The 21,248-nt window shown below is 37.0% G+C and overlaps 1 protein-coding gene across 1 annotated transcript in view; it reads left to right on the forward strand.

Moving 5' to 3' along the window:
- Positions 1 to 21,248, forward strand: part of KIF5B (kinesin family member 5B) — a 45,251-nt gene that overhangs the window by 21,141 nt on the left and 2,862 nt on the right. Inside the window, exons 11-25 of the mRNA XM_060097797.1 lie at positions 581 to 729; positions 1,236 to 1,429; positions 2,270 to 2,338; positions 4,336 to 4,542; positions 6,440 to 6,583; positions 11,814 to 12,002; positions 12,647 to 12,764; positions 13,292 to 13,353; positions 13,449 to 13,558; positions 14,311 to 14,412; positions 15,407 to 15,467; positions 15,578 to 15,649; positions 15,792 to 15,896; positions 17,164 to 17,380; positions 17,922 to 18,035. Of these exons, the coding sequence (XP_059953780.1) occupies positions 581 to 729; positions 1,236 to 1,429; positions 2,270 to 2,338; positions 4,336 to 4,542; positions 6,440 to 6,583; positions 11,814 to 12,002; positions 12,647 to 12,764; positions 13,292 to 13,353; positions 13,449 to 13,558; positions 14,311 to 14,412; positions 15,407 to 15,467; positions 15,578 to 15,649; positions 15,792 to 15,896; positions 17,164 to 17,380; positions 17,922 to 18,035 (1,913 nt within the window). The remainder of the gene's footprint in view (positions 1 to 580; positions 730 to 1,235; positions 1,430 to 2,269; positions 2,339 to 4,335; positions 4,543 to 6,439; positions 6,584 to 11,813; positions 12,003 to 12,646; positions 12,765 to 13,291; positions 13,354 to 13,448; positions 13,559 to 14,310; positions 14,413 to 15,406; positions 15,468 to 15,577; positions 15,650 to 15,791; positions 15,897 to 17,163; positions 17,381 to 17,921; positions 18,036 to 21,248) is intronic.

A 21,248-nucleotide genomic window follows, 5' to 3' on the forward strand; every position in this document is an offset into this window, starting at 1 on the left:
ACTATTAAGTACTAATTTTACTACTTAAGTTTTAGTACATTACAGTCAAATGTTAACTTGAGTCAAATTTATGTGAGAAGCTTCAATTCAGCATTAAAGAAAACAAACATTTGAATCAGATAATAAAGCAAAACCTGACACATAATCCTACATTAAGCCTGTTGACATATGTGACCTGTTCACATAGTTCACATAGTGAGATAACCATAGATGAGATGGCTAGCCTGGGAAAGTCAATAACGATGACTCTGTCTCTGACCATCATTGATAATTGCTTTTCTTAATTCAGCCTTATAAATGAATTGGAGAAATGATGGGCTCGTTTTTTTATACTCATCAGGTTTTGTTGTTGTTGTTGTTTTTTAAGCTATTTACAGATGTTGGGACTGACCCAAATTTAATGGATTGTGAATAAGCACCATACTAATTATAGCTCTTAGGATTTAGTCAAAGATAACTGGACAAGAATAGTTAAGTTAAATTACCAGCCACACATGCATATATTACAGAAATATAGATATCAGTTGAAAGTAATTGTCACATTCTTCCCCCCTCCCCTTTCCCCAACTACTTCTCTTAGGGCCAAAACAATTAAGAATACAGTTTGTGTCAATGTAGAGTTAACTGCAGAACAGTGGAAAAAGAAGTATGAAAGAGAAAAAGAAAAAAATAAGACCCTGCGGAACACCATTCAGTGGCTTGAAAATGAACTCAACCGATGGCGTAATGGTAATAACTTATGAATTTGTCGTTTTGAGTTTGCTGAATACAGATTTAGACCTGTTTTATAAATTTAAAAGGCATTAGGGATCATCAGATAAAAATGAATAAAATCTTTTACATTAAATTCTGATTTTACCTGAAATAATAAATAGAGGCATAAAGGCCAACTAGCTAGCTGTAGAAGTCTCAGGATGGCGAGATGCTTAGCTTAGGGTGAAATCAATTACAATGATAAGAGTTGGTGACTGGCTTTAGAAGATGGGGGAGAGTCAAAGGTCATTCCAGGGCTTCCCTGGTGGCACAGTGGTTGAGAGTCCGCCTGCCGATGCAGGGGACACGGGTTCGTGCCCCAGTCCGGGAAGATCCCACATGCTGCGGAGCGGCTGGGCCCGTGAGCCATGGCCACTGAGCTTGCACGTAGATAAAGTTGGTAAGAGCTGCTGAAATTGAGTAAAATTGAAATTAGTTTTAGACAGATGGGTTTTATTAACCATTCTGTTGTCTTACTTTAGGAGAGACAGTGCCTGTTGATGAACAGTTTGACAAAGAGAAAGCCAACTTGGAAGCTTTTGCAGTGGATAAGGATATTACTATTACCAATGATAAACCAGCAGCCACAATTGGAGTTACTGGGAACTTTACTGATTCTGAAAGAAGAAAGTGTGAAGAAGAAATTGCTAAGTTGTATAAACAACTTGATGACAAGGTAGGTATTGTTCATGTTCAATTCTGTTTTAGAACATTTTTGACATAGGTATTTTTATGTTCTAATTTCAATATTATGGGTCCTTGTGACCTATATACATCTTCCTAGATTTCTAACTTTTTCAAGATCATTGTATTAACAAAAAATTTAAAGTCACAATCTCTGTTTGTATGTAGAAACTGTATATGAGGCATATGTTTTTTTCCCTTTAAGCTAAAAGAACTTTCAAAAGGAAATTTGGCATGGGTCCTTGGAGAGCCTTAATGTTCTTAGAATCAGGGATCTGAGGGCTCTAATAATAAAAGTGATGCAAGAGATTAGACAGAGGGAAAAGAATTGAGTGGAAATAATACCTTTTGCTCTGATTATATCAGTAGTGTGAAAAATAGCACAATTTTGAACCAAGTAGAGAGGGTGGGAAAAACAACAGTAAAGAGACCAGAAGAAAATTGTTCTGGCTTTGTTTTTTGTTATTAGGTGATGTTTTTATTGTATTTTAAACAGAGAGTGTAGGTAGGTTTGAAGTGGCTACATGGCTTTATTTTCAATACAAAGCTTTAAACATGTTTATTACTTTTTAGCATTTAAAGTATTTAATGAATAGCTTTCATAAACATAAGCCTTTTTTCTTATTGTGTGATAAGTATGTTACTATGATTGATAATTGAAATTGCATCTGTTTCAACACCGTCCTAAGATAAGAGATTGGAATAACCTATGTTGAATTTGGAGAAAATGACTTTGAAATATTGGGGGGTGGGTAGTAATCACAGTTTGTGTCAGGAATCAGTTAGAACCAGGTTGTGAGCTACTTTGTTAACCTGTTACTAAAAATTCTAGGATGAAGAAATTAATCAACAGAGCCAATTGGTAGAGAAACTGAAGACCCAAATGTTGGATCAGGAAGAGGTAAACTGAATACCTGTCATATTGCTTCCAGAAAAGCTTTATAGTCTGTCATTGTCACTGAAATATAAAAGATGAAGGCACCTACAGAGCTCGGAATATACTCGAGTACATTTTTAAAAATTTTTGAGTATGTTTGTGCTTCACTGTGGATATCCTGTGAGACTGGTACATCATACAGACTGAAGCAAAGATTGGCTGACTTCCTCTTAAGGTTTTTTGGGGTTGGGTTTTTTGGGTTTTTTTTCAGTTTGAGTTCTAACTGAAGGGGGGAGGATGACTTTTTTCTTTTTAACTCTGTCTTCTTCTTTCCTTGTACAGTGCTGTTTTGTCTTATTTTCCCCAAAACATTTCTTTTCCTTTTTTAAAAAAATTTATTTATTTTATTTATTTATTTTTGGCTGCGTTGGGTCTTCGTTGTGGTATGTGGGCTTCTTGTTGCAGAGCACGGGCTCTAGGCACGCAGGCTTCAGTACTTGTAGTGCACAGGCTCAGGAGTTGTGGCCTGCTGGCTCTAGAGCGCAGGCTCAGTAGTTGTGGCGCACGAGCTTAGTTGCTCTGTGCCATGTGGGATCTTCCTGGACCGGGGCTCGAACCCGTGTCCCCTGCATTGGCAGGCGGATTCTAAACCACTGCGCCACCTGAGAAGCCCCCCAAACCATTTCTTACTGATCCTTGGGAAAGACTTACTACACTGAGCTGGAGTAACCTTAGATTCCCCCTCCCTTTATGAAGTGTATTTCCTCATGGAAATGATGAGGGAAGGAGTATAAAAAACAGTTAAACACAGATATATGTCTAAAGGGATTATTAAAGAAAATACTGATTTCTGAATTGTATTGGCTTTGTTTTTAGTAATTTGTAGTTTAGGGTATGACTTTTATCTTGGAAATGAGAATGTCAATGAATAAGATCATTTTTTACCCCTTCACCATTTCTACCCTCATCTAACCTGTTGTTCATTTCTGTCACCTTCACTTTCATCTTATTTCTTTCAAGTTCCTTCTCTAGTTTTTCACTTTGGACCCTCATTTTATCTCACTTGGCAGAATGGGGGGATAATTGAAAAATGGTCCTTTGTTTAAGGTTTGTTCTGGGGATGGGAGCAAAGACTATACAGCTTCAGTGAGAGATACCCAGCATCAGTCAAATTAATCCTGGTCTGATCATCTTTATTCTTATTTGACCTCTAGCATTGTTTCTCAAAGGAGCACTAATAATATTTCCATAATTCTTCATTTATATGGTTCTGTCCTGCACATTATAGTAGGACAGTTGGCATCCCTGGCTCCCACTTCGAAGTGCCATTGGCATTCTGCCCCGTTAAAAATACTCCTATACATTTCCAGGTGCCCCTACTTAAAAGCCACCAACCCTGGGTGATCACAGTATTCTCCTAACTAGTCTCTTGGCTTCTTCCAGTTCAAATTTTATTTACTGATAACATGTTTTCCTGAGGCATGGCTCAGGTGCCACCCTCTGTTGCCCAAAGAAAATCTAAACTTTTAAAACATTACTGATTTCTTTCTTTTTCTGTGCCCACTGTTGTGAGCCTTGTATGCCTTTTCTTTCTGTTCTGTTAGTTTGTACATGACAAAAATCTTCCTGTCATAGCCACCTTCTCCATGAATACCTGTCCAGAAATATCCCCCCCCCCTTTTCCTATACTACCAAGCACTTTGTCATGTCCTATCTCCTTTATGGCTCTTACATTTCTTCTTGTATTGCATTTATTTGTGTACCTGTCTTTCTTCCACTAGATTCCTCAAAGAAATCTTTGATTTCTTTGCCATCTCCCACAGTGTCTAGCACAGAGCCTGCACATAGTAGGCATTCAGGAAATCGGTTGAATGAATAAATGTTACCATGCATAATAACATCCACATTTCATTCCCTTTGTGATTTGCAAATGATAACGGAAATAGGTTATTTTTAACTTGTATACATTTTAAAAAACTGTGTACTTTGGGTAAAACAGATATTTTTATTCCTTTGTATAGCTTCTGGCATCTACCAGAAGGGATCAAGATAATATGCAGGCTGAGCTGAATCGTCTTCAGGCAGAAAATGATGCCTCTAAAGAAGAAGTAAAGGAAGTTTTACAAGCCTTAGAGGAACTTGCTGTCAACTATGATCAGAAGTCTCAGGAAGTTGAAGACAAAACTAAGGAATATGAATTACTTAGTGATGAGCTGAATCAGAAATCGGTAGGATATAGTTTTCTTTCCTAATACTATACTACAAGTATTATTAATTGAAAAATTACCTAAGTAACTTATTTCTATATAAACTCAAAATTGATAACGTCAGTTCTTAAGGAACTCAAGTGTCAACTTTATTTCCTCCCATATATGAAGCCTTAAAGGTGGAGGGAGGAGGGTTATCTTTTTAGTTTCTAAACATCTATTAATACGTAATTAAATGCTATTTTAAAACATATTGACTATTCCAAATACTATTCTGTTAAAAAAGTAAAAGTTGGCTTCTAGTTGCTCAGTAAAGTTATTAGCTAATTGTTCAAACTAGAATTAAAAATGTGCACATAAAAATAAAACAGCAGAATATGTAACTTCATGTAACTTATGTTTTGTTCACTGTTACGTTTTCAGCACTCGGACCAGTGCCTTCCTAGGACAGTGTAGTTGGATCTTCCTTGTGATCCCCAGGGGATGAGGGTTTTGTTTTCATAGCTGTAAGGCGGGAATTGCTGCCCCCCAACAGTGAAGCCAGAAATAGTATATAGCTGTGATTGCTGCTGCAGTATTTTGAGTATCACCATGGATGAGGTCTTTTTCTTAAAAGTTTTCTTGTTGTTAATGCTAACTTCTTGTTTAGGAATCACATTTAGAGTTGCACCCAGGATCACTGCTCACTATTTATCTCCCTGTCCGTGTCAAGTGTCTAAAGGAAAGCAGTCAGCACTATGAAATGGCATTTTTAAAAGGCTTCCTGCCCCTGGAGAAGTTTCTTTTCCCTTTTTAACCTCCCAGCTTACAGTTAGCTTGAAGTTACAATTTAATACCATGGAGATCAAGACACCTTTATAACTCTTAACTGAGTTGCATTATTAGCAAACCGAATTTCTGTTTGGAAGAACAGTAGAGTTTCTTACAACTCGGTAAACTGAAAGTGGGTCCTTGGTCACTAATTTCAGTCTTTAAGACAGTTCTGTTTGTGTCCCAGTTTATATATCAGCACTGTATTGGTAAGGAGTTAGAAACCCCTAGAGCGTTCTGCATCTTTTTATATGCCTACAATATTGCTGTTCAGCTGCTAGAGAAAATGTCTGGTAATTTAGACCTGGTATTACACTGTAGGTCAAACTGAGTGAACACACAATATACTGCTGTTGAGATACTTAAGGAAATGAGCAGCTGAAATGATGGTATCTTTACTAAAAGATATTGACTAAAAGTCAGTAACCTGCATTTAAAATGCAGTATCTGATCTGTGATATAATGAATAGTTTTAAAGCAACCAGATTCGGTTGGGTTTTCAAAATTGTGGTGACTTTGTTGCTGGTAAGCCAGCTAGTATTTTAAATTTATAATTATAGTAATTAAACTCAGATAGTAATGCTACTTTGTCACTCTCTCCTGGATAATTGTTTGTATCATAGTACAAAAGTAGTAGTAATTATCAGTTGGATTCTTTTCAGAAACTAAGTAGTATATAAAAAGCAGATGAAGAAAACATACCAGCCATCTAGAAAACTGTCAATTGCATTCTAACATTTATTTTCTCAGACTCAGTTTCCACAAACATGCCATACTATGGTCATAAATGAAAATCGAATATAGTTAATTCGGAAGTTTTCATTTCTAAGTAGAAAACATTACCCAATCTCAAAAATGAGTGAAATAATACAAACTGTTTGCCCTTAATGGAATTACAATATAGGTACTTTATATGGTCTCTTAGGCCTAAAATACTTTTTAAGTTTGAGCTGGGAGCTTTCGCAGAACTCAGTAGAGAATTCAAGAAAATGAAAGCAGAAAATAATGGTTTTGTGAGTACTAGGTGAAAACTTGAAATACCTGTCAATATTTGAATTGATCTTTCATTTACTAGATTTAACAGTACCTTTTGTTTTGGTTCTGTTAGGCAAGTTTAGCAAGTATAGATGCTGAGCTTCAGAAACTTAAGGAAATGACCAATCACCAGAAAAAGCGAGCAGCGGAGATGATGGCATCTTTACTAAAAGACCTGGCAGAAATAGGGATCGCTGTAGGAAACAACGACGTAAAGGTAACTGTAACTACCAAATATTAAGCATGATAATCTTCACACAATTCATACTTTCATTTTTCACAGAGCTCTTTTCATACCCATTATCTCCTCCTCACAACAGCCATTTGTAGTAGATGGTATTAACTTCATTTTAAATAGCCGAGGAACAAGGAGGAGAATAAGGGGTGCTTGGGGAGACATGCTCAGTAAGTAACATTTATTTGGACCCCATGTTTGGTTTTTCCTCTGTGTAAAGATTTTGCGCTTAGAAATTATGTTAATAAATTACCACACAGGAAGTATGTAATTGAAACAACAGTGAAAATTAGCTCAAGGAGTAAACTGAATGAATTTGATTGCTTTAAATGTTTAAAAAGATGAAAGGTAAGCACTGCTAATTAATGCTCTCTCTCTCTTTATTTTGAAAAAATTCAAACATATAACAGTAGAGAGAATAATATGAACCTTAGAGTTAATCAGTAATCAAAATTTTGCCACACTTATTTTTTCTTTTCTAATAATCTTTTTCAGGATGCTAATACTGGTTATATTAGCACTAGCTTGTCGTAAAAAAAAAAGTTTGTGACCTGGTAGATTTTAAAACTTAGACCAAAAAACCAAATACTCTTAACTGCAAAAACATACACATAACATGAAAGATTTGTATGTTGTAGTAGGTATTTGTTTAGACTTCCATTTTTGATTAAAGTCTAGTTATAGTAACAAAGAGAACAAACTTAAACTTGGGTTTATAGTGAGAACCAACTAAGCAGCCCGGTTTAACAAGAGTTGGAAATGAAAAGTTTTCACTGTGGAGCACACATTCCTTCTGTTAGATGTTATTCAGAGCTACTGTTTGTTGATGGAGGCAGACCTTCGTTCTCGTAATCATGTCATTTTTTAATGCTGGCTCACCTCACCGAAACAGAGCAAAGTGTTGTTATTAAATGCTGGATGACATGGCTTGCTCTTTCTTCCCCATCAGTCTGAACATCCTGCCCTGTCCTGTTTATGGTGAAGCAATGTGAGATTGATCGAGCTCTGTGGGAATCTTCTGGCATGAAAAAGTAGATTTCCTTCATATTACTGAACACTAGAAAGGTGTTGTTCAAAATTTGCTTTGTAGATTTGTGACTTGTTTTTAGAAAAATCCTTCCATTTCATGTTCAAATAATCTTAATTTAAGTGAAAAAGTGGTAAAGATAGAGAAAATAAAGAGTAAGACTGGCTTATGTCTAGTGGCAGAGTGATAATAGTACAGATACCCTGACACCTAAACTGCTTTTTTCACTGAACCGTTACAGTATTTTGAAAAAAGGTCAGCCTTGCAAATAGGTTCTTTAAAAAAAAAAAAAAAAAGGCTTCTCGACATTTTTGTGTTTTGCATGTAGTTCTTTTCCTGTTAATAAACATCAGTAAGTGCTGCTTAAGCTCTACTTGTTTTGTGTTTTGTACATTATGGTTCACTAGATCATATGTTAAGACTATGTTAGCCTTGTAAGAAACTCCCAAACTGTCTCCCAAACTTATATAGCATTTTTTGTTCCATCCAGCAGTGAATAAAAGTTCTGTTTATTCACATTCTCACCAGTATTTGAGGTCATCAGTTTTTTTAGTTTGAGCCATTCGAACAGATGTGTGATATTATCTCATTGTTGTGGTTTTTTTTTTAATTGATTTATTTTTATTTTTGGCTGCCTTGTGTCTTTGTTGCTGCGCGCGGGCTTTTCACTAGTTGCGCCGAGTGGGGGCTACTCTTCCTTGTGGTTCCCGGGCTTCTCATTGGGTGGCTTCTCTTGCTGCAGAGCACGGTCTCTAGGCGCGTGGGCTTTAGTAGTTGTGGCTTGCAGGCTCTAGAGCATAGGCTCAGTAGTTGTGGTGCATGGGCTTAGTTCCTCCGCGGCATGTGGGATCTACACCGACCAGGGCTCGAACCCGTGTCCCCTGCCCTGGCAGGTGGATTCTTAACCACTGTGCCACCAGTGAAGTCCTCATTGTTGTTTTAATTTGCATTTGGTTGTTGGTTTTCTTACCTTCAGTTTTAAGAGTTCTCCTTGTATGTTTTGGATAATAGTCCTTCATCAGGTATGTGTTTTGCAAATATTTCTCCCAGTCTGGCTTATCTTTTCATTCTTTTAAGTGTCTTTTGTAGAGCAGAAGTTTTTAATTTTAACAAAGTCCAACTTACCATTTTTTTCCTTCATGGATTGTGGTTTTGGTGTTATATCTAAAAACTCATCTCCAAGCCCATGGTCACCTAGATTATCTCCTGTGTTATCTTCCAGAAGTTTTTTAGTTTTGTATTTACGTTTAGGTTTATGATCCATTTGGAGTTAATTTTTCTGAAATTAAATTTTTCTGTATTTACATGTGGATGACTAGTTTTTCCAGCACAATTTATTGAATTGAATTCCCTTTGTCAGAGATTAATTGACTGTATTTGTGTATGTCTATCCCTAGGCTTTCCGTTCATTTCTAATGACCTATTTTTCTGTTTGTTTTTCAATACCACATCATCTTGATCACTAGCTTTATAGTAAGTCTTGAAGTTGGGTGGCATCAGTCCTCCAGCTCTGTTGTTCTTTAATATTGTGTTGGCTATTCAAGGTCTTACCATTTTAAACTTTAGAGTCACTTTGTCAATATCTACAAAATAACTTGGAGGGGGTTTGATTAAGATTATATTATATCTATAGATCAAGTTGGGAAAGACTGACATCTCAATATTGAGTCTTCTATCCATGAATATGGACCGTCTCCCATTTATGTAGTCCTTCTTTGATTTCTTTTGTCATCTGGATCTTACACATATTATGTTACATTTAAACAGCCGTGTCATCTGCAGACAAAGACAGGTTTATTTCTTCCTTCTCAAGCTCCTTATTTTTTTCCTCTCTTTTTTAATTTGAAGTATAGTTGATTTACAATGTTGTGTTAATTTCTGCTGTACACCAAAGTGATTCACATATACACACACGCACACATTCTTTTTCATATTCTTTTCCATTATGGTTTATGACAGGATATTGAATATACATCCCTGTGCTATACAGTAGGATCTTGTTTTTCCATTCTACATGTAATAGTTTGCATCTGCTAATCCCAAACTCCCACTCCTCTCTCCCCTCCTGCACCTTGGCAACCACAAGGGGATGCCCAAGAGTGGGATTGCTGGATCATATGGCAACTCTGTTTTTAATTTTTTGAGAAACTGCCATACTGTTTTCCATAGTGGTTGCAGCCGCTTACATTCCCACCAGCAGTGTAGGAGGGTTCCTTTTCTCCACACCCTCACCAGCATCTGTTATTTGTAGACTTTAACGATGGCCATTCTGACCGATGTGAGGTGGTACCTCATTGTAGTTTGGATTTGCATTTCTCTGATAATTCATGGTGTTGAGCATCTTTTCATGTGTCTTTTGGCCATCTGTATGTCTTCTTTGGAGAAATGTCTGTTTAGGTCTTCTGCCCATTTTTTGATTGGGTTGTTTGTTTTTTTGATATTGAGTTATGTGAGCTGTTTGTATATCTGGGAAATTAAGCCCTTGTCAGTCACATCACTTGGAAATATTTTCTCCCAGTCCATAGGTTGTCTTTTCATTTTGTTTATGGTTTCCTTTGCTGTGCAAAAGCTTTTAAGTTTGATTAGGTCTCATTTGTTTATTTTTGCTTTTATTTCTATTGCCTTGGGAGATTGACCTAAGAAAACATTGGTACGATTTATGTCAGCGAATGTTTTGCCTATGTTCTCTTCTAGGAGTTTATAGTGTCATGTCTTATGTTTAAGTCTTTAAGCCATTTTGAGTTTATTTTCATGTATGATGTGAGGGAGTATTCTGACTTCACTGATTTACATGTGGCTATCTAACTTTCCCAGCACCACTTGCTGAAGAGACTGTCTTTTTCCCATTGTATATTCTTGCCTCATGTGTCAAAGCTGTGTGATTGACCATAGTTGTGTGGGTTTATTTCTGGGCTCTCTGTTCTTTTCCATTGCTCCATATGTCTGTTTCTGTGCCAGTATCATGCTGTTTCGATTACTGTAGCTTTTGTATTATCTGAAGTCTGGGAAGGTTATGCTTCCTGCCTTTTTCTTTTTCCTCTGGATTGCTTTGGCAGTTAAGTCTTTTACCTGCTTGGTCAGGTTTATTCCTAAGTATTTTAATTTTTTGGTGCAATTTTAAAAGATACTGGTTTTTTTACATTCCCTTTGTGATGTTTTATTGTTAGTGTAAAGAAATGCAACCAATTTCTATATGTTTATCTTGTATCCAACTACCTTGCTGAATTGCTTTTATCAATTCTAGTAGTTTTTGTGTGGAGTCTTTAGGGTTTTCTATATATAGTATATATCATGTCATCTACATATAATGACAGTTTTACCTCTTCCCTTCCAGTCTGGATACCTTTTACTTCTTTTTCTTGTCTGATTGCTCTGGCTGGAACTTCCAATACTGTGTTGAATAGAATTGGTGAGAGTGTCTTGTCTTGTTCCAGATTTTAGCAGGAAGGTCAAGCTCTTATTTTATTGCCATGCTGTGCAGCTTGCAGGATCTTAGTTCCCTGAACAGGGCTTGAACCCATGCCCCAGCAGTGAAAGTGCTGAGTCTTAACCACTGGACAACCAGGGAATTCCCCTGAGCTCCTTATTTTTTTTTCTTTTTGCGGTATGCGGGCCTCTCACTGTTGTGGCCTCTCCCGTTGCGGAGCACAGGCTCCGGATGCGCAGGCCCAGCGGCCATGTGAGCTCCTTATTTTTGACACTGAATATTGTACTGGAATTTTGTAATGAAAGTTACTAAGGAATGTACACTGACCACAGTTCCTCCTTGGAGAACTTAAAAGTCATCATTTCCCTGCCACCTAAACATCAATATTTGTTAAGTTTTGAACGGGACGTATACATGATTAACAGTGAATTTACTGTAGAGGGCCTTTGAGGAGGAAATCCAAAAATTGAAAGAGGCAGGGTTCATTAGTGTTGTTTGTTTGTTTTTACCTTTACATCCATCTTCCTTGTAGGCATGTATTAACATTAAGTTTTAGAAAGTAAGGAAGGCAAAAATTAAGCTCTGCTTTACTCACTCTTTATTAAAAACAATATTCAATAAAAGAAAAGCTTCCAGACTTCCTACAAATGTTGAGTAGTATTAAAAATATTTAATTTTGTTTAAGATTTTAGAGTCTAATTGGGTAAACACAAACTAGACATTTCTGTCTTTCATTTCTGTTTCCCTTTTTCTCACAGCAGCCTGAGGGAACTGGCATGATAGATGAAGAGTTCACTGTTGCAAGGCTCTACATTAGCAAAATGAAGTCAGAAGTGAAAACCATGGTGAAGCGCTGCAAACAGCTAGAAAGCACACAAACTGAGAGCAACAAAAAAATGGAAGAAAATGAAAAGGAGTTAGCAGCTTGCCAGCTTCGTATCTCTCAAGTATGTGTTACAGAACCAAGTTTCCTCATTTCTTGAACAGCCATATGTAAATTTTATTTATTGTAAACGTTTTAATAAAAAATGACCTTCCATAGGGTATTGTGAGTAACAACATTAAAAGGTTAATTCAATTAGTTTTTCTTACTCTAGCTGCAGTAAAATAACATGAATGATTTAAGTGGGTTATATTTGGTAACGTGTATGTTACGTATAGGAATTTACTAGAAAGCTGTGACTATTGAAGAATCTAGAAGAATTCTAGGGTGAATAAAAATGCAGGGCTGGTTTTGTGGCTTTGGCAACTAAATGGGTGAGACCATTCACCAAGATAGGAATTGTAGCAGGAGGGATGAGGGTACTAATGTTAGTTGGAGATAACAGTAAGAATGTTATCTCATATGTCAGCCTTTAGTGCCTTATTTAGTAAGTGTTAAAAAACTTGTACACATGACCATTTCATTGATTAAATTCTTCATCATTGTAAATCTTGCCCCTGAACATTTTAGGTTTAAATATCTTATTCTGTCAATGTATTATATGTTTAGATAATGTCGATAAAACTTGCTTACTTTCAAATATTTTGGACAACAAAGTATGTGTCAGAGGTTTTATTCCACTTCATAGCAGTATATTTTTCCCAAAAGCATGAAGCCAAAATCAGATCATTGACTGAATACCTTCAAAATGTGGAGCAAAAGAAAAGACAGCTGGAGGAGTCTGTGGATTCCCTCAGTGAAGAGCTAGTCCAGCTTCGAGCACAAGGTACTCACTTCCAGTTATTTATGAGTTATATCTCTATTGTAAGTTACTACCTACTTTAGTATAATTGTAGTCAACATTCACACTAAGAGATTAGTAGGAATACAGGTAACTTGGAATAGTAACACATTTTAATGTGGCTTTGAAACATATTTTTGAAATCGTGTTTGAATATTCAAGTGGCCAGTCTAAGAATTTCCCACAAAGTTATAAAGTGGGGTGTGTGTGTGTGTGTGTGTGTGTCCTGACACAGGGAAAAGCTGTTTCATTTCCCTACCATGTGCTAACCCATCTGTTCCAGGATTCGGCAAAGAAAGTAAAGGAAACCATAATATCAACACAAAGAATATAAGGTTACAAGTCAGTATGTCTTGAGCATAGAGAGCAAGATTTACCTTTTGGCATTTGGATAATTTAAAGTCAAGTACTGTTAAGGAACATAGCCTCATAAAATCCATTTGCCCCTTGGTTTATATCAAGAATTCTAAGGCTCATTGCCTCTCTTCTGTTTTCTCTCCCTACCCAAACAGAGAAAGTGCATGAAATGGAAAAGGAGCACTTGAATAAAGTTCAGACTGCAAATGAAGTTAAGGCAAGTTTGATGTAGCATTGGATTCTCACAGTTTTAATTCATCCTTGTTAATCTTGAGTAATCTGACTTAATATCTTTCCCCCCAATGATTTTAGCAAGCTGTTGAACAGCAAATCCAAAGCCACAGAGAAACGCATCAAAAACAAATTAGTAGTTTGAGAGATGAAGTCGAGGCAAAAGAAAAACTTATCACTGATCTTCAAGAGTAAGTATGCTTTCCTCTGAGATAGCAGAAAGTACTGGTGGACAGTATATCCTTATTAGAAACCTGCATTTTTCTTTGAAACAATTTTTGACTTGAAAATAAAGAATGTTTTCATTTATGAGTGGAACTTCTAAGTTCCATAGGAAATTTTCGAAAAATGTTCTTAGGTCTTTTGATGTAAATATTCAGTAAAAAGTAAAGAATTCCCGGCTTCAGCCACTATTACAAATAGATACCACTGTCTCCTCTGAATCATTTCCTTAACTTTTAAAAAATACTCTTAACTAAGAAAAACTTTATTGGAAATTGTGGGTTTTAGAAATACGTGTTTTAATAGGAGTTGTCATCTCCATTTTTCTGGGACACATTTTCCTACTTCCAGAACCATATGCGTATAGCACAGCATTTATAGAAGTTTGAGCTCTGTAACCAAATCATGATTTGAGTAGGAACCAGAGGAGAGTAACAAAAAATGATGGCAAAGTTTGGGACATGGGGCTTATTAATGGATTTAGGGACAAGAATTCAGGGAGATGAAAGATACAGAATCAAGTTATGGTTTCAAACCAAAGTATAAAAAGTACTGTGTAGTTGAACGTAGCCCAGTCCTCTTCGCTGCTGGGGGGCACATCCTAACAGAGGAGGCCTGCTGTGTTTGAATGGTGAGACTATGGAATTGAAAAGTTGGAAAGCTTTAATGGCAACATCCAGAAGATGGGGATGTTGATGCTGCGAGGTTTTTACTTTGTCAGCCAGAACCAGAAGATGGCATTAGAGCAAGGGCGCCTGAGAGCGGAGCACGAGAAGCTGAAAGCTACAGAGCAGGACAAGAGCAGAAAGCTACGTGAACTTACGTGAGTAGACCCTTAATCCAAGTATAAAAATAAAAGCTAAACGAGAGAGTTACTGGCATTACACTCAGAAATACCCAGTGGGTGAAGTTTTTACTTCGTGCAGGCTGAAGGCTGAAGGGTGCTTTTCTTATTAAACCCTCTGAGTTGGTTTGATTTATACCTAAAAACTTGCAATACTTTCTTGTACTTTAGTGAAAGCCAGGTCTTAATATTTCACTGGTAATCACCTAAAACATGACATTTGGTAATTTAGAAGATTTCAGGATCTGCCACAAAAACTGAATTTTTGTCAGATTTGATCTTGCATAAATAAAAGACCATTATTGTTTAGCCTTGCCTTTTGAACAGAGGTTTTTGCCATTTATTTTGTTTTGATTTACTGACTAAAAGTATAGTCAACACACAGTTTCTATAATCTGAGCAGGTAGAAAACTCACGATTATAACTTTCACATACCTTGAATTTATCAGAGACAATTTATAAAGGAACAGTTAGTTAGGATGGGCACACCAACAGGACCAGCTCAGAGTTGATTTTTTAACAATTCTGCTGAATCTCAGCCATAATTTTGTTTAGAGTAACGTTAACTTAAAATGCATAAAATGTTTTTTGTCTGCTATAATCTCTGTAGTTTTCAGTTAATCAGAATTATTTTGGATAAAGATCGGTATGCTATATGATAATGCATATTCTTAAAATATAAAAAGAACCACTCCTTATTCCTTGAATTCTACCACGTTTTCTTTCATCGCTTCCATTGCTATATTAGGACAGTTTTTCCCTAATAAACCATAGATTTAGAAAATTACAAGGCATATAGAAATTTCTTTGAAAGACACGACATTGGTAAGCTGTTTTTTAAAACTATGATGATCTTTTACTTATTTGAATGTAAGCATTGATCCTGTCAGATAAAAATATTTGATTCAATATTTCTGCTAAATATAGAATTTATGGACTCAAAGTTGAAAATGTATATTCTTCCACTGTTTAGGGTTATGCAAGATAGACGAGAACAAGCAAGACAAGACCTGAAGGGTTTGGAAGAGACGGTGGTAAGAAAAACTTGGATATAAATAGGATTGGGGAATATTTAATGGGTTCCTCCCCTGGTTATACTCAGTTTGAAGACCTACTTCTAACAATACTGCTTTCTTAATTCAAGGCGAAGGAACTTCAGACTTTACACAACCTGCGGAAGCTTTTTGTTCAGGACCTGGCCACCAGGGTTAAAAAGGTATTAAAATAATACTGGGTCGGTGTTACTGTGCTTACTGTGTCTAACTGCATTCTGAGTGGAGTAGCCTCACACTGTCATAAGAGTGGGGAGGTAAGCGTTGCCCTTATTTGGTCTCATAGCACTTGCCTGTCTGCTCTAGAGCGCCGAGGTTGATTCGGACGACACCGGAGGCAGTGCTGCTCAGAAGCAAAAAATCTCCTTTCTCGAGAATAATCTCGAACAGCTCACCAAAGTCCACAAACAGGTAACAAGGAGAATATTTTGTGTTCGCTGCAATAAAATCTGAGGAGTGGCACGTATTTGAGTCTTCGGAGTCCTAAGGATTTTCATACCCTGAGCCATTCCATTATTTTATCACGCAATTGTATAAACAAACAACTAGCAGTTTTTATGGGAGTTAATATTCCTAACAGCCTTTAGCAGGAGGTCAGTGAAAACATGTGTTGTTTTCTTTGTAGGGTTTCAGGTCTGTTAGTTTTCTTAATTTATTCATGGTCATTTTTAAATCTCTGGTAGACAAGTCTTTGAGTTAAAATACGCCCCCCCTTTTTTTGGTCTTTATACAATTTTTTTTTAAATATATGTCTATACTCTGTGTACCTTTAAGCCACTTTGTTAATTAATTTATTTATTTATTTTTGGCTGTGTTGGGTCTTCGTTTCTGTGCGAGGGCTTTCTCTAGTTGTGGCAAGCGGGGGCCACTCCTCATCGCGGTGCACGGGCCTCTCACTATCGCGGCTTCTCTTGTTGCGGAGCACAGGCTCCAGACGCGCAGGCTCAGTAGTTGTGGCTCACGGGCTTAGTTGCTCCGTGGCATGTGGGATCTTCCCAGACCAGGGCTCGAACCCGTGTCCCCTGCATTAGCAGGCAGATTCTCAACCACTGCGCCACCAGGGAAGCCCCAGTCTTTATACATTTAATGCCCCGGAGTCTGAAATACAATAATGAGGCAGTTCGTATTTTTTTAAAAATAATGCTTACTGTGGGGTTTTTTACTTATTTTTTATTAAGGCTTGATATGTGATTCAGTTACTTTTTAAGTTTCTTGGCATACTTTATTGTTGTATGTCTTTGTTACTAGAAACCTGATGTTTGCACTAGAGTGAGGTTAAGGGAATTTTAGCCTTTCTTGCTTTCAATGCTTATTAAGGGACTTGCCAAGTTTATGTGTACTTGTGGGTCTTGCTGTATCTAAAAGATATTTGTTTCCACCAGATTAGTATCTTAATGAAGAGACGTAACACTGTGTTGTAGCATATTGTCATAGGGAGAAAGAACAGTCTCCCCAGTCCCCCAGTATTGAATGAAATTATATTTTGGGGAGAAACATATGTGAGGATGATATTTCTGGGTATATGTATTCTTTGTTGCTGTCTAAATTATTTAAATTAGCTAAGTGAGAAAACCTTAATATAAAATGTAGTTTTTCTTTCAAGAGAAATTATGAAATGTTTCTGTTTTTTCAAATCATCGTTAAAGTCAGAATCCTTATTTTTCCTATATACCTTTAGCTGGTACGTGATAACGCAGATCTTCGCTGTGAGCTTCCTAAGCTGGAAAAGCGACTCAGAGCTACAGCTGAGAGAGTGAAAGCTTTAGAGTCGGCGCTGAAAGAGGCCAAAGAAAATGCATCTCGCGATCGCAAACGCTATCAGCAGGAAGTAGATCGTATAAAGGAAGCAGTCAGGTCAAAGAATATGGCCAGAAGAGGGCATTCTGCACAAATTGGTTAGTAGGACACAATAAAACCTTTAAACCTTGCTTTGGTTTGAATGTTTTTATTTACTTGAGAATGTAATCTGATTGATTTGTTATGTGATGTCACGGTGGTTTTTGTCTGTATTTTCTAATTTACCAAAGAGTGGCATTGTTGGGAATGCAGAGCATTGAGGAATAGCCACCTTAATTAACAGGACAAGGAGATAAATCAGAACTAGACAAGCAAGACTGGTCAGGTGTAGGAGCAACTGTGTAGAGCGATGTTATGAAAGCAGGCAGAGACTTGCAAGAAAATGTCATGCACAGTATTTCATGCTTTAATTGCTAGGCATTGATGCAGGAATAAGGTTTTTAAGAGGCTAAGGATTGTATAGGTCCTGGAGAAAAGGATGTAACTGAAAAGAAAAAGAGAGAGGGATTCGCTGAGAAACAAGAAGGCAAAGAAAAACAAGACATTTGGGAATTTGTTGTAAATAAGAAAAGAGACTTTAACAAGTCATTGGGGTCGTGTGTTATTTGTTCTGAAGTCAGTGTTTGTTTTTCATCCCAGCTAAACCTATTCGTCCTGGGCAACATCCAGCAGCTTCTCCGGCTCATCCTAGTGCAGTTCGTGGGGGAGGTGCATCTGTGCAGAACGGCCCGCCGGCCGTGCGAGGCGGAGGAGGTGAGCAGGCGTGGCCTCACGTGGCGCCCTCGGGTCTGTGCTCTCTGTCTGGCTTCGGAGTCGCAGCTGTCCGTGGGGATGTTCAGCCATTGGTGGCTAAGCAGTGTTTTGGATTCTCACAGTAGTGTTATGATTTCTTCGTAATGTATGGGGTTATAAAAGTAACTTAGCATGGTTTCGTCTAGTTTTTTCATAGTTCAGATCATACTATATGTATATTCAAATTTGTGCTCTTACTGTTTTTAACGTAATATTGGGTCATTTTTCAAAGCTCTGGGTATTGTCTAATGAATATACCGTGGTTTATAACTATTTTACTGGACATTTAATTATGTCAGTTTTTCCATACTTGAAATTTTCCAAAATTGAAATTTCCGTGTATGAAATCTGAAGTATGAGACATCTTTTTATACCTCCTCACTTTCAGATTATTTCCAGAAGATTCCCATAAGTGGAATTATGAGAAAATGAACATTTTTAAGACTCTTGACACATACTAACACACTGCTCGTCAGAAAGACTGCACCAAATTGTATTTAGCCAAGGACACGGTGCATTTTGTTGCATCTTTGCCAGTATTGAGTATTAATAGTTTTTAAGTTTCTAATTTAATAGGCTAAAATAAGCGTCTCATTGATTTATTAATGAATTTGGATTTTTTCATATATATATTGGCCCATTTATATACATATGTTTTTTATGAATTATTTCTGTGTCCTTTCCCATTTACCTTTTGTGAGCGGTTTTTCTAACTGATTTATAAGTTCTTGTTTGTTTGTTTCTAAATACAAGTAGTATCTGTTCCCTGTAGGGGGATGAAGAATTATCAAAAAGATAAAATTATCAAGAAGATAAATGTCATCCAGAGACACCACCCAATATATTGTGTATATTCTTCTGGAGCTTTCTTTACATATTATAACTTTTAAATTAGAAAGTTTAAGGTGTCTAGTAAACATTCTAATATAACATACTACCAAGATACTACGCTATTCTATATATGTTACTTTGTAGCCAGCTTTTTTTAGCTTGGCAGTATATTCTGAACATTTTCTTACACAGCATGACTGATTATAGCTGCCTAATATTTTATCATATGACAGGAACTCAGATTAAATTCTTCAGCAAATCCCAAGAGTGTAGGTGGTTTGGAAACTAAAAGCAGTAGATAACTCTGAGATAGGGACTGGGTTTGTTTCTAACAGTACTAAAGTCAGTTTATTTTAATTCTGCTTTTTACTTTGTCGTTTTTGCATAACATTGGCTCTCAGTTTGAGTGGAAAATTATGCAATATTCTGGAGGAATCACATTTCCATAAATTTAATACAGTTTTTTGTCCACACGGTGGAGGATTGATACAGTGAAAAGAGTACAGATATTGGAGTCCCATCTAAGTTTGCATCCTGATTTTTCTACTTTTATGAGCTTGAGCAAGTTACTTTTTTTTTTTTTTTTTTTTTTTTTTTGCGGTACGTGGGCCTCTCACCGCTGTGGCCTCTCCCGTTGCGGAGCACAGGCTCCAGACGCGCAGGCTCAGCGGCCATGGCTCACGGGCCCAGCCGCTCTGCAGCATGTGGGATCTTCCCAGACCGGGGCATGAACCCGTGTCCCCTGCATCGGCAGGTGGACTCTCAACCGCTGCGCCACCAGGGAAGCCCCGAGCAAGTTACTTTTTAACAGTTAATTTGTCTCGTTTTGATTCCTTTTAAAATTCTTTAAAAAATTCTTAAGTGTAAAAGTAAATTACAGATTTATGACCTATTTAATGTATCTCTGAAATAAAACATTTTTCTGCATGCCACAATAACATTATCACACTTGACAAAATATTTTTAACATTATACCAATCCATATTCAGATTTTTCTAATTATTTATTTGTGGCTCAGTCTTCTACAGCTGGTTTGTCTACACCAGGGAATAATCCAGGACTGATGTTTACATGAGGTTATTCCCCTTAAGTCTCTTGTAATCTAGAGTAACACCCCCCCCTTTTCTAATGACACTGACTTACTAAATAGACTAGGCCAGTTTCCTTGAGCATATGCCTCCTCGGATGTGTTCGGTTGTTTCTGTGTGTAGTTGCCTTGTTCCTCTATTCCCTGTTTATTAGAAGCATTTATTGGATTCTTTTAAACATGTTTACAGACTACACTGTGGTTGATACGTGTTTAATATTGTGTCACATCAGCAGACATTACAGGAGTTTTCCTGCCAATTAAGAGATGGCCTCTGTTTTTCCCCCTTTGGATTAATAACTTGTTGAGTCCCTTTACTAATAAAATGAAAGTCATTCTTGAGAATTACGCAAGTTAAGATGTCATTACCTAGTATAGCACGGGTGCTGAGTAGATGCAAGCTGCCTTTTCTGGAAGTGGAGCTGGGCAAAAGAATTTTCAAAAGATAATTATAAATACAGGTAAAAGTTTATCTGTTTTGGATATTGTCCTCGTTAAAATTCACATGTGAACTTTGAACTCCTATCTCATTTGCAGAGAGGATAATCCATGGCCTTTGTTAAATATAGCTAGGTTTTAGCTTGAAAGTAGAATGCTGATTGCAGTGTAGTGACAGCACTCAAGCACATGAGGGAGATGGCTAACCTAGCTAACCCAGGTTTTCAAGACTTCAAGTAACTATCAAAGTATAACCACTTACCACTTACCAGTTTCATTGCTGGTCCAATGGTTATTATTTTTTAAAGTCTTGCATCGCTCAGTCTTAACCCATGATTGAGGAGTATATGATCTACATAAGTGATAAATTGTTGAAAAAATTAGATACTTTGTAGAGATTTTTAAATTATTTTTTAATTATTAAGAAAAACATTTCAAAACACTGGGTTTATTTTGGGAAAAGATGGCAATGTATGAATGATACTGATACTTTCAGTACCTAGTTTTACATGGCTGGTTCTAACTGCGTAATGCTTTGGACAGGTGGAGGTTTTCTAATAAACATGGAGGTAAATAAGCAGCTGAACACAAGGATGCCTCTAGGTAACACCTGCTGCTGGGATTGTTTATTTTATTTTATTTTATTGGCCACACCCACTCGGCTTGCAGCTGCTTAGTTCCCAGACCAGGGATTGAACCCAGGGCACAGCAGTGAAAGTGCCAAGTCCTAACCACTGGACCACCAGGGAAGTCCCTGGGATTGTTTATTTCACTGTCACTTTCCCCACCACATGTACCTCTTGCTTATCCCTACCCCA

Source organism: Mesoplodon densirostris, chromosome 4 (assembly GCF_025265405.1).
Source record: "Mesoplodon densirostris isolate mMesDen1 chromosome 4, mMesDen1 primary haplotype, whole genome shotgun sequence".
NCBI lineage: Eukaryota > Metazoa > Chordata > Mammalia > Artiodactyla > Ziphiidae > Mesoplodon > Mesoplodon densirostris.